The sequence below is a fragment of the Oryzias latipes genome, chromosome 22, assembly GCF_053564925.1.
Source record: "Oryzias latipes strain Hd-rR chromosome 22, Olatipes_Hd-rR_3.1".
NCBI classification, from domain to species: domain Eukaryota; kingdom Metazoa; phylum Chordata; class Actinopteri; order Beloniformes; family Adrianichthyidae; genus Oryzias; species Oryzias latipes.
In genome coordinates this window covers 22,480,396-22,498,129 of record NC_136258.1, presented here as the reverse complement: position 1 = coordinate 22,498,129, position 17,734 = coordinate 22,480,396, and the positions used below count along the sequence as shown (strand labels likewise).

The 17,734-nt window shown below is 37.8% G+C and overlaps 1 protein-coding gene across 1 annotated transcript; it reads left to right on the top strand.

Moving 5' to 3' along the window:
- Positions 1-4,598: 4,598 nt before the first annotated feature.
- fhl5 (four and a half LIM domains 5) lies at positions 4,599-9,121 on the top strand. Its single transcript, XM_004082204.4, has 6 exons — positions 4,599-4,710; positions 4,874-5,054; positions 5,183-5,357; positions 6,999-7,168; positions 7,251-7,437; positions 7,569-9,121. Exons 2-6 carry the CDS (start codon positions 4,893-4,895, stop codon positions 7,718-7,720), a joined length of 846 nt encoding a protein of 281 aa, XP_004082252.1. The 5' UTR covers positions 4,599-4,710; positions 4,874-4,892; the 3' UTR covers positions 7,721-9,121.
- The last annotated feature ends 8,613 nt before the right edge of the window (positions 9,122-17,734 follow it).

The window sequence follows — 17,734 nt, the reverse complement described above, 5'->3', positions numbered from 1 at the left end:
TATGTGCGTTTTATTGCGTTATTGTTCAAACAGTTCACCAAAAATGGCAATTTTCTTCATCACCTTGGTTTCTAATGTAAAAGTAGTCAATTTTAAAAGATCATTCAAGCCATAAAACTTTCCAGAGTAAAAATACTTTTGAAGAGTACCAACATGAGGTAATAGTCCAAATTTAAATAATATGTATTTTCAGTTCATTTAAATTCATTTTGAATGGTGCTACTCTAAACGTCAGAGTAACCAGTTAAAAAGTTAATTTACGCTTGAAACTATAGAGTATGTAAAATATCAGATGTCACACTGCAAATGAACAAAAAGGCCCAAAGGTATTTTTTTATGTGCAACGTCATTGCATCAATCTTTGTCACATGAATCATTTGAATATACCGTATATGCAGAATCCAGACAAGCTTTTCCTTATTTTAGTTCAATCAAATCACAGATTGTTTCTCCAAAATCGTTTTTTCTCTCCAAAATTTCACAAAATTTACAATTATTATATTAAGTGTTAATATTTTTGGAGACAAAAAAACAGTATGATTACTGTTAATAGTATGTTATTACTAAATGCAACCTGATATAACACCCCTCAAATGTTATTGCACCCCTGCATCACTAAAAAATGCAGGCCGGTGTTTAAATAGCTTTCTAAAAGCTTTGATAAGTGATTGATGAGGGGGTGGGGAGGTTGTTCGTTATCCCATATCCTCAATTGCACTTTGGTGCTTAAAGTTGTTTTGACCAGCACAGGAACAACATATGCGTCTGGTTTCATGCTGCAGGTCAAAGGGTCGGATGGATGTGAGTGTGTGTTTGAGCTGCTGGGATCAGTGGCATAAATAATCCCTGGATGTCAGTCGGGGATTACTGCAAAAGTTTAGACTAAAAATGGGTGAGAGGCAGAACATCTCCACACCTTCCTGTGTTTGGAACATCAATTTTAATCTTTCTATGACGATTATTTTCCAGTCTGCTTTTGATTTCTGCGTGTTTCTGTAACATAATGGTAACATTTACCCAAATTTTCAACAATTTAAAAGCCAATTCTTTCCATTTTGCAAGCTATAAATAAAAGTTGATTTAGAAAAAAAGTATCCAAGCTCATTTCCAGTGGAGATAGTTGACTAGTCACTTACTTGTGCCATGATGAACTTTGGTCAGAACTGACTAAAAGCAGGAGCCATAGTCATTGTGGGCATTACTTGGGCACCCACAAGGCCTCCCTGAAGGGGTTTAAAGTTCTGCAAGATTGCAGACTGAGATGATTGTCAGGGTTTGCCCCCCTGCAATCTCCTGCGCGACTATCAAATTCAGTTGAGAGTACTGCGCTGAAAGAACTCTCGCCTCATTGCAGAAGAGCACAGAGGCCTGCAAAAGGACAGGTTTGTGTGAGTCTTCTCATTAACTCCAAGAGCTGCCCCCTCGTCCTAACTTAATGGATCTCATTTATGCTTTCATCGCCATGCCAACCAGCTGCCAGCATTGTCTCAACAAGGCCTTTGTGCTTCACAGAAATGAAACTGTGTGGTGTTGATGTGTCTCAGTGTACAACAAGCCATCATTTGATGGCTTTACAGTGACTGCTTCTCTTCTTCAACAAGAGCATTTGATTGTGTAGAAAAAACAACCACTGACACCTTTATGTATGGCCTGAATACTTCAGGGTAAGAAGATACCTTAGTGCAGGTCAAATAAAGGTCTACTTATTGGGGCTAGACTGACTTGATACAATATCTGTTGGCAGCTGTTCGGTGACGGACTTCAGGGGATTAAGCAAGCAGAAAAGAATATGCGAGATCAGCGGGGTTTTTGCTCTGCAGGGCTGGCACCGCTTATGGAACTTAATAATCCAAAAGACAAAGATCAGCACCTGTTATCATCACACATAAATCCCAACTCTGCTGTAGAATTGAAAGGATGACAGCACCAACACAGATTAACGGGCAAAATACTCGTTATGCGATAATCTGCTTTACTTGCATGCAATTTTTTTAAATCGTCGTATACCAGCAGAGTTCCAGAAAAAGAATGTGTTTGAGGTAGAAAATGACACACCTCCCCTCCTGCCTGCATGTCACATGGCATTTAATAATCTGACTACAAAGATGACAGAGTCCGTTTGAATTTTAACTTTAGGTTCGACTCAGAAAGACGTTAAAATAGATTGCCTTAGGTTCTTATATTCATTCTAAAAATCTTTATTTACTCTCGTTTAAAAATACTTGAATGCGAGTCATGTACCCAGTGCATCCCTACCTTAATGGATAAATATCAAAAATTTGATCTCATACTGACAGGAACAGCAGTATCAGTTCAAAACAACAGATGTAAGTTTGTCTTAAAAATGGTACAAAATCGATCAGGAAGTAAATAAGTAAAAGAACTAAAACTATCAGTTTCGCTTCCTGTTGTGCTCTCTACTCTTTGCTTTTTTCCTCTAACCACAAAGAGCAAAACTGTCTAAAAGATCTGAAATGTCAGGTTTTAATGTTTGAAGCTGTTAAGTCCTATAGACAATTTTGTTTTTGTGGCTTACGCTAAAAACGTGCCTGGAATGTTTCTCTGTTAAAAATCATTTTTATTTATAGTTTCAAATGTTAAATAGATAATACATATCTATTACAAAGTTAGTTGAACCCTTTTTGTATTGTTTCTAAGTATCAGAATTCGTTGAAAGATACACAACCCAATTAATTTGCAAACAAATCCTTTTTCTGTCTCTGTTGTGTCTTTAGTCTCAGAAACACACCAGATCCTAATCTATATGTAACATGTTAGTTTAAGTTAAACAAATAGTTGTGGGTCCCGCTTAATCTGGAATTGCTTAGTCTAATATTGCAAACTTTAAGATTTATTACTTTTCTTTTAAAATTTAAATAACTCTAAAAACTAGTTTTTAAGTAGAAAAGGTTCTTTTAGAAGTATATGAAGGCCTACCAGTTAAGAAGATCACATTGCGTTGTTTTCATAAGCTTGTTGCAATTTATGACAAGCATGAAAACAACCCAGATGTTATGTTAAAGGTACAAAGACTGCTGTACAAATATTTTTTTAAGCAAAGACTTCATCACGAGCAAGTCAAAACCAGCATCAGATGTCTTTTAAATTGTACATCATGGTACATCATGTGACTTGTGTTTCATAGACCCACTACAAAGAAAATTGTGTTTTTGGTTGAAGTCTTTCTCTCACGACGGAGGGTCGGTATTAAAGAAAATTCAGATTAAAACACTTGGAAAATAGATCTAAAGATGATCACACCCACCTTCTCATTTGATAAAGATTCATTTTGCCTTAATTTAGAAATGTAAGCATGACTTATTTGTGAAACAGAGATGTAATCTTTGCCGGTAGGTAAACTCAGACCATTTTTCAAACTTGCTGAATTTGGTAAATGGATAGATGATTATTCCTATTATGTGGAATTTTGAATTTAAAATATATTTTATCAGGACATGTGGCCTTTCTATTGTCCATCAATAACTGGATGCTTAGTTATTAATTTTTTGCAGCGCTTTGGTGTTGTGAGAATTACTTACCAATCCCAGGCTAATTTTCATCTGATACTTTTATAAACTTAAAGAGGCAGACACGCTCAGAAAATCCAGCGCTGCCGCACTTTGTCATAGATATGACATTCTCTTTAGCCTTTCACTGCGAATGTTACTCAAATGTAGTTGTTTATTTGTTAACATTTTGTTTAAAAAAATCCCTTCTATTAATGGAAAAATTACTTTTCAGGGTTAGAGCTGGAGTTGAAGGAGGACATAAGATAGTTCCTGCAGAAGAGTTGGATTCCAGTCAGCCTCATCCCTCTCTTTGACCTTCCTGAGAGCACTTGTGGGGGATTAGGCCAGTGGGCTGGTGGTCTTCCCATTCTATTTTTATGAAGTTGTCTGCTCTCTTTATCCTTTGGATAACCGACACAGACACATGCACCAAGACTTAAATGTAATTAGTAAACTGTCAGTCAAGGATGCTAACATTTCCACAGATTTCCCCCTTGCTTTTAATGCCAGACGTTCAGCGTCAACAACTGAGCTTAATGTCATTTACATGAACATCAACAAACCTCTCCAAACACAGATTTCAATGAAAACAATAAACCACAGCCAGAAATAGAAAGGGGACTAGAGCAGATTTTTGCCTTTATCTTTTCTAAAGCTACTCACAAGTTACCTTTTTGGAGTATTTTTCAAAGCACCTGCAATAGTCTTTAAAAGTCCCTCAAGTACCTGGCAACCTAAGCTGGTGGCACCCACCTCTTTTTAAGCCATCTGGACCCATTTGCGTTTGCTGCAGGCCTTAAATTTGACCGCCTTTGTCACAGCATCCAAATGTCCATTTATCTCTGTTGTGACGCACGAGTCCAAACCCAAGAATTTGTATATCTAAATCAACAATCACGAATCTCCACCTGCAGTCGTTTTCTTTTTTCCTTTCACTTTTTGTGTGTGTTTGTTGGGATATTTTGAAGCACCAGTATAAACACATGGGTGTGTTTCAGTTTGCCCCCTTAAAAGGTGCAGGATGATGTAGTGGAGTATCCTCATTCTCTCCAGAGATTACCTCTAATAAGGGAGCTTGTATTTATAGAAGGGCTCCTCTCTGCGTACCCCGTCACAGTCCTGCCTGCCCCAGTTTCCTCCCCGTGTCCACACCGCTCAGCCTCTGCTGCTTCTGCCTTGTTTTTGTTTCACATCAAGTCAGGTAAAGATTTATTTCACCAAATATTTTATTTTCTTTAATGGAAAAAAAATCAGAAAATTGGTTTTACTTGCATGATAAAAGGGTAAAATAAAAAGCCCTGGACCATTTTATTGCTTTTTCTATTGTCCTTATTGATTATTAAGTTGGTTTCTTTCATCCACAGATAAGAAAATCAAACAGCGATGTCCACTAGTGAGCGTTTCGACTGCCATTACTGCAAAGACTCACTGCTGGGAAAGAAGTACATAATGAAAGAAGACACCCAGTACTGCACAAAGTGCTATGAGAACCTATTTGCCAACTGTTGTGAGGAGTGCTCCACACCCATTGGCTGTAACAGCAAGGTAAGAACACACTTCAGGAAACAACTCTTGTTTTACCAGCAAGGATAGTAAATGAATATCTTAATCAAAGCATTTAATCAAAGCATAAAATCTCATAAACTTTCATGTGATGCATCAATGTTTCACAGGATCTGTCCTATAAGGATCGTCACTGGCATGAGCAGTGCTTCAAATGTGCAAAGTGCAGCCGCTCACTAGCAGACAAAGCCTTCGCTGCCAGGGAGGACTTGTTGCTCTGCACTGAGTGTTACGCACTCGATTATTCCTCCAAATGCATCACCTGCAAGAAAACCATTTTGCCAGGTACAAATGCCCTGCAACAGCAGATAGCCTAAGACCAGAAGAGCTCTCATGTTAAGGAGAAAATCACTAGAAAGTAGTAAAATGATCTGTCCATGGAGAAAATCCTTTTTATTTAACTAGTAATCTTAAAATAGGATATCAAAATTTAGAAATAAAGAGTTTAAAAATAGAAAAAAAAGGCTATAAAAGCTAACTGTTAGATATAATTGAATTTTATAATGTGTATTTTTTGCTAGTTCTAGGTTTGTATTTTTTTATTTTGATGAAAGCTGTAGTTTGTTATGATTACTCTGACAGAAACTACTGTAATGACACATTTTAGGACAAAATGTGAACAAAAAAACTATACGACACTTGGCCCATCTTAATGCATCCTCATAAAATCTAAAACTAACACTTAGTCTTAAAACTTAAATCTAAATTTTTGTTTCTAAAATGATAACAATGAATGCTGGACTAACATTTCAAGATTTATTAAATTCTAAAACACTACCCTGAAAATTAAACCAGAAATTACAGTGCAATTTGAGTATTTTTAGTTTCAAATAAAGTTTGTCTATTGTCAAGATTGTGGAGCAAAAGGATTTTGGAAAATAATTTCTTTTTTTTTAGATTCTAGCTTTTAGTGAGACAAAAAAACTCTTGACTGTGCTGATTTTGAGAAAAGCTTGGAAAGGTGTAGAGCAAAGATAAGTGAAAACAACTTCAAACCGTATAAAATGTCTTGAATGTCTTAATCAAGGTTTTAAATCTTTGCAAGGATCAAGTAGTTTTCAGTGTAGATGCATTCAGTAATAACTGACACTATCTAACCAAATTTGCAGACAAGCACTGTAGAAGTCTCCAGGTTTAAATTCCACATGATGGACATGCCAATTATTACATGTAATGAATAACTTGTGGTTACTGAGTCTGCAAGTCCATTTTGTCCTAAACTGCACTTGGTAAAAAATAAACCTCATCAGCATGATGCTTGATTGCTGCTTTGCTGACCTAATAGTATTTCTAATAGCTTGCTAAATTGAGAAAAAGCACATATGATAGTTGAAAGAATGGTTGTGGATGGGAATGTTGACACATAGCTACTCTGCCCGACTTCCCGTCACTTTTAACAGCACACTCTGTTAACCAGCCTTCCCACTTGCTTACAGCGCCTCACAACCCCAACTTAACATAGGCTGTGCAACAAAAGGGAGCTTGTGGCCACCCAACGTATTTACAAATTAACAAATAAAATCCATTTCAAATTTTATTTTGCATCTGCTCCTGATTCACAATGGTTTGAATAAAGAAATACTGAGAAATGCAATTTTGAGTTTAATTTTTTTCATACATCATTAGAACAAGGCCACAAGAACATGTTAAAAACACCAAAAACACAATTTTAATCTAATGGCTCTTTAAAAAAGCTCAAGCAGCTTCTCTACGATAAACTGTATTTCCCGTCAGGAGATTTAGGATTTCTGTATCTCTCTTCAATTAACCAAAACAGAATTCTGACAAACATGGACCTGAAGTATTAAGGGGCAATTATTTGATGCTGCAATTTTGACGATCCTTTCCTACTCGCAGGCTTATTTCATGCATGGTTTGTTTTCATCTTTATAGTAGGATATGCTGACTTTGCACCCTGTGTGACAGGTTCTCGAAAAATGGAGTACAAGGGGAACAGCTGGCATGAAACTTGCTTCTTGTGCCACCGGTGCCAGCAGCCATTGGGAACCAAGTCCTTCATTCCCAAAGAAAATGGGTACTTCTGTGTTCCCTGTTTTGAGAAGCAGTTTGCATACCAGTGCTGCGCCTGCAAGAAGGTACAATTAGCAAACGCAAGCACGGCTACAGAAATTACAGACTTTTGACAATAATCTCGCATGAGTTTCTGTCATGTTCCAGGCCATAACAACAGGTGGAGTGACTTATCAAGACAAGCCTTGGCACAGAGAGTGTTTCCTCTGCATTGGCTGCAAAAGGCAGCTATCAGGACAGCGCTTTACTTCCAGAGAAAATTACCCATATTGCCTTGAGTGCTTTAGCAACCTCTATGCAAAGAAGTGTGTCGGCTGCACCAAGCCCATTACTAGTGAGTCACAGCTTAAGGTTACACAGTCTCTTGGATCATTTGGCTCTCCTTATTTGTGTAAGAGCTGTCAACAGCTAAAAAAAAGTATTGAAACAAAAATTTGTCAAATTCTTTGTTTTGTGTGTTTGCAGGTTTGGCAGGGGCTAAATATATCTCCTTTGAGGAGCGCCAGTGGCACAGCGAGTGCTTCAACTGCATGCAGTGCTCCGTGTCACTGGTGGGACGTGGCTTTCTCACCCAGCGCGATGACATTCTGTGCACAGAGTGTGGGAGGGAGAAGTAAAATCTCAGTGGTTTCTGGTTCCTTTTCACCACTGTGCACAACAAAAGAACTTCAGCTTTGCTGTAACCCTTGTGCTATCCTAGGCGCTTTGACATTGCGAGTGAGATCATCTAGACCCCACAAGACAGTGCGCTGAACCTTTTTTCTTCAATGATTTGTGATCTTCACTGGTGTCCATGGATTACATAAAATCCTCTTCACCTTCATCCACCTTTGTCATGGTAGGGAGAACACGTCAAAGTAAGGGTGGGGTCATAGGATAGCACAAGGGTTAATGAATGTTGTTCCTTTGAAGACCCACTCTGATCATCTTTTGATCTATTTTTAAAGTGTTCCCAGTGGTCTTGTAATTATGATGAAGAATATATAACTTATAGAATTGGTTCAGAATCATTTTCAGCAGATCATGCATGCATGCATGTGAGAGGCCACACTGCAGTTTAGAGGAGCAGACACATGGAAGGAGAGGTTGTAGAGGTGGGTGTTAGGTACTCATGGTATGGGGGAAGGCTCTTTGTAGGTTGTGTTCTGGATTCTCTCTGTGCAGATGGTTACGGGACAGCTAATGGCCCTGGGAGCCGTGGAGACCATTGACCAGGCGGATTCTGCACCCTCCTCTCTGCCTTTACACATTCATCCATGTATAAATCCCCGGGCAGGGAGAGAAACAGTGCTCTTTCTTGTGTTCCTGCTGTGAGCCCTGTTTTAATAAAAGGCATTCAGGGAAATTGATTGAGCCCGGATATCTGTATTAGAAATATATTTGGGGAATGAATCTTTGGCTTGAATTGGAGACCCCTGTCTGTCATTCCTACAGAATTTCCACGCTTCAATAATTATGCCTTTTTTAGGCAAAATCAACTGTCGTTTAGGCATACATGGTCATTGCAGAGTGGCAATGGCTTTTATACCCCGCCCCCCATCCCGTCACCCATCACTAAGTCCTCTGTTTACACAGTGCCTTGCTAGCTTATATCGTTTCACACCCCAACTTAACATTACAAATATGCACACTGCATTTTTTCGTATGCTCCTCATTCACACGATTTGAACAAAGAAATACTAAGAAATGTGATTTTAAGTTTAATTTTCAGAAATACATGTCCTCCATCATAAAAAAAAGAAAAACAACACTTTTATTCGAGTGGGTGTATAAAAAAAATCAAGTGAAATTGCCAAAAAGTATGTGCCTATTAATCTCAGATTTTTATGTCATAAAGTAATCAGTAAATTCACCTCTGACTGGCTTATTAAAGAGGAATTTGGTTTTTGAGTGTTCCAATGGGATTTTACAGTAAAACCTCATGTGGCACTAACGTTAAAATGGTTGACAAATATTGAAAAGAGTGCTCATAAAAGCAGTTTTCCATTTAATAATAAAATCCTTATTTGAAAACTGCATTTTGCATGTATCTTGATTTTTGCAGAAATCAGAAGATATGAAAAAAACTTTTTATCAGTATTGACTTTAATTCATAAAGTTTTGAAAACCTGTAAATATAATTTATTATGTGAAACAAACAATCGATATTTTGACCTTTGTAACTGTTTTTTAATAGAGTTAAATGACTGCATTTCTTTTTTTAGTTAGCTGAGTAAAATAAAACACACATTTCTAAATATAGCAGCAACCTTAAGGGGAAAAAGCTCACTAAAGTCATTGAAAGTGAAACTTTTATTATTTATAAGGATTTAAAGATATTGGAAAGAAGTTCTTTTTTTGCGTTTTGGCCTTGTCAGCCAAGTTTTCCAGAAATAATAAAACAAAAAGTACCACTCATTTCCTTGTATCATTTTTATATGATATTGTGGCAGTTATTATCAGTTGATATCATTTTTGAAGTGAAAAGATTTCATTTATAACCCCAGTATCTCTACAAACACGAATGGAAATTACAGTCTTGCTTTTTTTATTGACTAAAGATAAAATTGTGCCCAGGATGTATATCTATTGTATATCATTGTAAAACCAAAGCAAACTTCCGATGACCATCTGGACTGGAGTCTACCCATGATTTGCTCGGTCAGTAGTCCATCACATTCTGGCCACAGCTTTATTTGCTCCTCACAAAAACCAACGGTGCAAGAAACTGTGTCGCTGGCCACACAAATGATCCTAATCCACACACTGTTTCAACAGCTGTGGCCCAAAAAAGCTGTGTGGGTGCCCCCTCCTAACCCTCCTATAGAAGGATGTGAAGCAAAGATTTCCTGTCAAGAGGTCAAAGACAAACCCACTTTATTAAGTTCTGATGTTTTTTCCTCCTTGCCAGTTAATTTTGTTCCCCCCGGCCAATTTGCGTTACTTTGCTGCTGGCTCTAAAGTTCCACTTTGATCATCATTTGATCTACTTTTAGTGTTCCCAGTGGTCTTTCAATTATGATCATATTGTTTAGGACATATTTCTAGGAAATATTTTTCTTATAGTTTCTGCAGAACGGCAGTAGTTCATTAAAAATTCACCTCTGAGTTGTGGGCGGGATTGTTGGCATGGTGAAACCCCACCCCTGCTTCCTTTATTTTTCTGCTTTTTAATTAACTTGTCCTGTCCAACAGCTGGTCAGACAGATGAGAGCTGAAGGCCTCTTGTGTTGAACATATTTTACTTTAATAATAGGGGTTATGAATCTTCTGACAAACCAGAGGTATGTCTGTATAAACCCCTTTTATAATCGAGGCCAAACTTTATTCATTTTAATCATGATGTTTTGTGTTGGACCGGACGGAAAAGGAAAGGAGGGAAAAAGAGAGAGGGATGGTAGAGAGGGGGGATAGGAGGGTAATTATAGAAAACCATCAAGCAGCATGAAGCAACAAGTTTCTGGATGGTTATAATCATTACAGTGAGGTTCAGATGTAATACAAGTCTATAAGGGCGGGGCCTGTCCACACACTCAAATGTTTCAAACATACCTGTTGGCTCCAAAAATGTTCACATATCAACATGTACACAATACAAATAATGTTCACACACGCATACCTATGCATTCAAACCAACTAGTGTGAAATATTTCGTTCAATCATGCAAAGTATCTGTGCAAAGGTGAGCTTACACCTGTCCTCGAGTGAGTGTTGATGTTCTTCTAAAATGGATGCTTCCTACCATCCTTAAATTTACATTTTCTCATGCTAACTTACAGCTCCTCACACCCCCAACCTCACAATAGGGTGCAAAAATGGCGAGCAAAATTGTAGCTATCCAGACATACAGTTTAGAGCCAAATCGCAGCTCAGATGAGGAAAATGATGACTTCTCTGCAAGTGGATGCATCAGAAGGGTGTGGATCAGGGAACCTGTGGCCCACTGAGTGTAGCACCTATGTCACCACTACAATCTTTTTCCAAAAGCCTTTTTTCATCTGCTCCCGACTCACAATGATTGAAAAACGCTACACAAACATGTTAGAAAACACCCAAAAATATTATTTTCATGGGGGGGGGGGGGTCTTCAACGTCTAACTATTTGTGAAAAGTATTAAATTCTGTAATTTTCATGCTGTTTAAAGACGGATAAATCTACATTTGTCCTAAAACACACAAGCAAAGCTGTTCAGGACCAAGAGGGAATAATAGTCTCTTGTTTATCTTAAAGATCTCGGCTTTTAACCTGCTCGTCCTGTAGGACAAGTATGACAGTGAGATCATCTTTAAGCGTTCTACCAACTGGTTTCAAAATAGTTTTAGACATGGAAACTTAGCAAAGCTATTGTGAAATCTGAAACTGTTACCTGAAATGCCATTTGAGAGGATTGTGTTGGAAAAAAAGTTCCTCTGAACCCAAAATGCTCTGTGTTTTGGTCTGTGCGTTCACGTTGACACTAAAATCCAACTCAGATATTTGCTTTGCTGAGTAACAGTTTGTTTAAACTCCTCTTCAAGGGTATTTTAATGAGAACAAACCTATGTTTGCTTTGAAAAAAGAACTTCCCTAATCTTTAAAGCCTCATGTCCAATTGCTTCCTGTCTATACAGCAAGTTAGATCAGTAAAACATACAGACTGAAGCCCTTAACATTAGTTAAAACCTATGTAAATCAACTCTTATTCCAGCAATATTGGTGCTCAGACGGCTGTGAAAAGACAGCCTTTGCAAGAATGTTCGCTCAAGCAACTGATTTGATGAATCATTTTTTGCATTTTGTGCTCTGAATCAATTAGTTTCTCTAAAAAAAAAGGCAAATCTCCACCCCAGATGGTTTGTTAGCTCTCCTAGAGGGAGAGTTTTTTTTTGTAGTCTGAGCCGCTTAAGGCGCAGATCCAGGAACTACATGAGACGACTGAGGAAACTATAACACGGAGGAAACACTATAACGGAGTTCAAAGCCATCATCTACTTTTATCTCTAACCTTCAGGCAATCTGCAAGGTTAAAAAAGTGTCCCTTTTGTTTGTTTTGTTGAACAATTTCAAATAATCTTGGGGGGGGGGGTCAATCTTCACAGATTCATGTGATTTTCAAATTAAATTCCTTGCATTTAAAGGCAAAACTTTTGACTTTTTAAATAGATTTCAGAGCCACCAAGACGTTCATCACGGTGTGGACCAATGACATCAGCGTTCTTTGTGTTTTCCAGTTGGATGAATGCAACTTCTGACAGCAGATGGTGCCTGACATATGGTGTAATGATGTATTGTGTGCCACATCTCAGGTTACAGATGGAAATGTCGGTTAAAATGTGGTTTTGTTGTGATGCTGCTTTATTCTCTTTTTTAGCTTTGTGCTTTGGTTTGTATACAGTTGTTTGTTTTAGTTAGTGCAGAAAATGTGTACGCTTTTTGTGTTTTTCTGAAAGGGCCTACAGAAGGCTTTTACCTGCCTGGATGAACATGCTTACATTTACCCAGAGGACTTTACTGAGGCCAGAGATCTGTTCACGTGTGAGCAAAACCTGTCAACACAACACTTTCACCTTAAAATTTGGAAGTAAATCTGAGTAAAGTGTTTTCTTTCTGGAAAAAATTGTTCATTGAAGTCTATTTTACATCAATGCTTGTTACTGTTTTGTTAACAAAGGTGAGCAGGACCTCAGAGAACTCACCCAAACATGCAGTGAGGTCTCAGCGGGGACTCTGAATCCCTTCTTCACAGAGCAAACAACGTCAGCATGCTCTGCAGTGTTCTGGCAAGACAAACAATTCTCCTAGTAACCTCCAGCCCTCTGGGAAAATTTCGGATATCATTCAGTAAGGTCCCTGGAGACTTTAGGTGAGCATTTCGAAGGTAGTTGGCGCCCTCTTGAGGCCTTGCTCTGGAACTCAAACACTTTTCCTGCAGCCTGTGGCTTTGACAAGCAACTGCTAAACGCCTGCCTGCCCAATGTAAAAGAACATAGCTGTAAAATGGAAAACTAACTTGCTGGAAATTGTTATTGCAGATCTTTTTTAAAAGATTACTTTATACATGAGTTGTGTGTTTTAGCTTAAATAACTTAACTGGTGGGTTTAATGTGTTTGACAGTAAAAATGTTGACGCATCAGCGCAAGAATTTCATTCAAAATGAAGAGCTGACATATTTGTGAAGCAGACCCCGAGTTCCAGTTCCAGTTGTTATTTTATTCTTACACTTTTGGCTTATTTCAATTACCTCTGGATGTATTCCTGTGTGTCCGGCACAGTCAGTGCGCAGGCTCACTCAGCACCAGTGCCTTGGATCTGTGCATCTTTGTGCACGCAGCAGAAACGATGCCTTCCATTCTTTTCAGCACAAACAGTTTCAGTCAGATTTTTGTCGTGAGGGCTTCCAGGTGTGCTGGAAGTGTTTAAAAGCTCTTCCAGGTAAAGGCCTTTTGCTCCTGATTGTCTCTTGCCTGCAACCCTGGATCACCTCCAGTCGCTGAAAAACCCACATTGTTGTACCGCAGTCCCTGATAGTTTGGTTTGACCTTGAAATTGACTACAAGTCAGCTTCCATTTGTTTCTGCTTAGTAATATGCGTTAAAAGACCTCACCTCTACTATTCAACTCATAGCCTTTATACATTCGGAGCAAATTGGATTTTTTTGAATGATTTAGGTATGACAGAAATTGTTGCGACAAACTGTAAAGGCATAGCACATTCCCATCTGAAGAGACAGGGTTAGTTTCAATAGATTGAGCTAAAGAAGAATGGATTATTGTTCTTGAACTTGGCATAAAGCATCTTTCAGTGTGAAGCTGTTCATTCAAAACGTTTTCTTTAGCACTCAGACTGCAGAGGGCAGAGTTGTTCGGAGCAAACATAGCTCTCAAATGTCTCTCAAGGCATACAGTAAGTTCAACTATGACAATGTTTGTGTCTAATAGTTTTAGTTTTAAATCCTAAATTTGTTGATGAACGCTCTCCTTTATCCTGTTTGGAATTTGAGTCTTAAATTGTCACAAAATATTGCATGAAGGACAGAGGTTATGTTGGTGAAAGGATGCTGAGGTTGGAGCAGACAGAAGAGGCCTAGAGGAAGACAAAAAGAGGAGGTTCATGGATGCAGTGAAGGAGGACAAGAGTGTGGTTGATGTGAGCGAGAAGGATGCAGTGGAGAGGGTTAGATGGAAGCAGGTAATTCCCAGTTGAGACCCATAAAGGATACTCCGGAAAAAGAAATGCAGATTTTCTTCATTTGTCCACAAAAGAGCAATGATTTTCTGTATGTCCAGTATTGGTCTTGAGTCTGTTAACGACTTCTTTAAAGACGTTCAACGTATTAGAAGAAGAAGAAGCGTACTATATATTGGACTCTATACTGGAACAGAGTGGTATTTGGTGGTACATGGAAGCAGCAGCTGCTACAGGAATCCAGGTTTGATGGTGGTTTTAAGTAGGATTTCTGAACAAAAAATATAACCAGTGGCTAAGTTCATTCTTATAGAAGTCAAATAGAAAAGCCAATGATTCTTGAGTTTAAAGTACTTGTTCATGTGGGCACCCCTGAGGTTTCTTCGTTTTTTCCAGAACCCGTTTTTTTAGGAGTTTTTCCTTACCGCGAAGGGGGGTCTAAGGGCAGGGATATCCAGTTTGGCTTAGTCAGTTTGTTAGATCAATTTAATATTTTCCTATTGAATTCTATGTATTCATGATCCTTTTGATTTTATGTTTAACTTTTTCAATTACCTATACAAAAGCCCATTGAGATGAATGTTGTTGTGAATTTGGGCTATACAAATAAAATTGAATTGAAAATTGAATTGAACCTCTCTGTAATAAAGCAGCATCACCAGCGCCCTAAAACACCAGCCAGAATTGTTTCCACATTTTGCACCGGTCCACTGTGTATGTTTTCTTTGTTTTGTTTTCGACCGATAAAACCATATTGTTTTATTCTTCTAAATATCTGGCTGGGCCATCTTATTCCTGGGTGTGTTTATTTCTCAACGTCAAGAAGAACCCCGTCACACTCTCCATCTGCAATCTGAAGAGGTCCGCTGTAGTCAGAGTTCAAGCTAAATCTGTTGCAAATTTGGCCTAAATTTACATGACAAATCCAGAATTTATAAAATCTAAACTCAGCCAAGACTAGAAGGTCTAACCAATGAAGAAGTGATCTTTTTATGCTCTGCATGCAGCCTCATGGAAGCAAGACAGAAAAACAGAGCATGAATGTAGAGGAAAATGTAAGTTTCAAGAGAAACCTCTCAATAAAAGCCAATGAGCAGACTTTATTTAGTCTAATGATGATTTAAGTACGGTTTCCTCCCTGTTTCACCAGCATTTGCAGAGAAAAAAAGAACCTTTTCTTTAGAAAAAATTCTAGTTTCCTTTTTTTTAATACTTTTAAGCTAAAGTTTTTCTCCATTACGATATAAATCTTTATACTAGATAAAAGAGAATCCATAAATATCAGGTCTATAAATGCAGGAAAGCAAGCAGTGCATTTTTTTAAGGATGACTTGTCTGAGCCATTTCCTAGAGACGATGCCAGTCTGGGTACAGCCATAAAATGAACGGTGGAAGGCACTCCTGGGAGTATTTTTACTGATCAGACTGCGGTTTCACATGGAAACCACCTGTGGTCATCCGGAGAGAACCTGACCATCCACCTCTACTGTATATGTATACAAATATACATATATGTATATATATATATATATGTAGTGCACATTTCTGCCATCAGTTTAAACACGGTATATTTATCTGTGCAGAGTAGAAAATAGAAACTCAGCAGCTTTTAGTATCCTGCTTTCTGTGTTAATAAATCTTTATGACTTACTGAAAGAAAAATCTATTATAAACTCCGAAAAATAAACAGAAACATGGGGAGGAAGCAGATTTTTTTTAGACGTTATTGAGTAAACTAATTTTACAAGGAACAAAAAGATGTGTGTTTTTGTGTAACACAACCAGAATGAGCTATAATAACTCAGTGCCTTAAATTTGTGCAATTACAACACAAACCCTTCAGTTCAGATGTGCAAAGCTAACACAAATGTTCCTTTGGACGTTTTTCATGTTATGGATTTGATGGTTTGGCTTACTTGCCTGTTAATGTTGATTACATAGTCGCACTACCTTATAGGCTGGTGGTTTGGTACTTCAAACTTCAGTTGTAATAGAGGAAACTATGGTAGGTATCCAGACATTGGTCTCCTATTATAAATACACAGGCTGCCACAGAGTCAGCAGCAGCAGCAAGAAAAACAAGAACATTTTCTTCCTGTTCTATTCTAAATTTAAGGGAAAAGAAGTCAGCTGTCTGGACAGCAGGATAAAACTAAGCAAACAGATTGTTTTGTTTTGGACTGACAGTGCATGTCTGTTTACAAGCTGAACATTTAGAATTTATAAATTTGGACGTTTTAGTCATTTTATTTTACCAAAAGCAGTTAAAAAGCAGTTTAAAAAAAAATTTTAAGCACTACCCCTAAAAATAATATTATTTAACTTAAGCTTGATAAAAGAAATCAGCAGCTGGAGGCTGTTTGAATGGAGTAAAGTCAGAAAAATATGTGCTCAATGCTAATTTTTGCATCATATTTATAGTGGAAGCCACAAATGACCATATCATGTCCCATATGATGCATTTTTCATTCTTAGTGGTTGAAGAGACACTAGAAGAATCCTAATTTGCAGCCTTTTCTGGCAGCAATAATGGTAAGGTAGCAGAAAACCTAAAGGATTGAACTTAAATTCTCATTCTGCCTCAGCAAAACTAATTCTGTAGGTTTAGCTAAACTATGGGAAGAAATAGCCAAAGAGGATGATCAAAACAGATCTTTTTTTAACTCCTAAGGCAACACTCTCATTTTCGTGGATTGCTACCTCTGGGTTTGGCAGAATGCCACTGGGAGAAGTGTCTAGGGTGCCCCGCTGGAGACATAGAGAGCAGCAGCAACCACAGACACCCACCCTTCCCCGCTGCACTGTGGCACCCCACGTCCTGCAGCAAAAGCACAGAGAGCCAGGCTATGCTGAGAGGGTTAAAACTGGCAATCTTTGCTTCTTCAGGGCTAAAATGTTTTCCTTTTGGGACGGTTTCATATGTATAGAAGAAATGTCAAGAGTTCCTAATGACTAGTTGAAAAATATTTATTTACTTAAAAAGTATCCCCTACTTATCCCCAGGTAATTACTTGAAATTATATCATTACAGGTGAGGGCGTTTGTGGGCTAAATGGAGAAAAAAAAGGTAGAGTGCAATATTGTGGCTATTGAACACTTTTCCTTTTTCTTTTGAGTGTTTTCCTTTTTTACTCTTTTACTTTGAAATTGACGTTGAACTTTTTTTCATCCACCTGGTATTTTAAAGAGACTGTATCATGCAAAATCAACTTTTTGCGCTTTTAAGTGTATGTTAATGTTAATTCCTCACAAAAACAACTTCAAAGTAGTATTTTGACCCATTCACACATTTCTGAGTATTTGTCTTAAAAGCCTGCTACGGTGGCCCTGAAGTGCAAACCATTCAACAAATCACTCGATACAAAAACATTTTTAAGATCACAGCAACAATTTAAAAAGCGTATTACATTTTAGAAAACAAAACAAAATTTCAGAAACCAAAACATAAAAAAGAAAAAAGAAAAAAAAGAAAAAAAGGAAAAAAA

Excerpts from the sequence above, each read along its gene's own strand:
- fhl5 (XM_004082204.4), top strand. The coding sequence starts at position 4,893 with ATGTCCACTAGTGAGCGTTTCGACTGCCATTACTGCAAAGACTCACTG. Across the intron at positions 5,358-6,998 it reads CAAGAAAACCATTTTGCCAG|GTTCTCGAAAAATGGAGTAC; the intron begins GTACAAATGCCC and ends CCTGTGTGACAG. Across the intron at positions 7,169-7,250 it reads AGTGCTGCGCCTGCAAGAAG|GCCATAACAACAGGTGGAGT; the intron begins GTACAATTAGCA and ends GTCATGTTCCAG.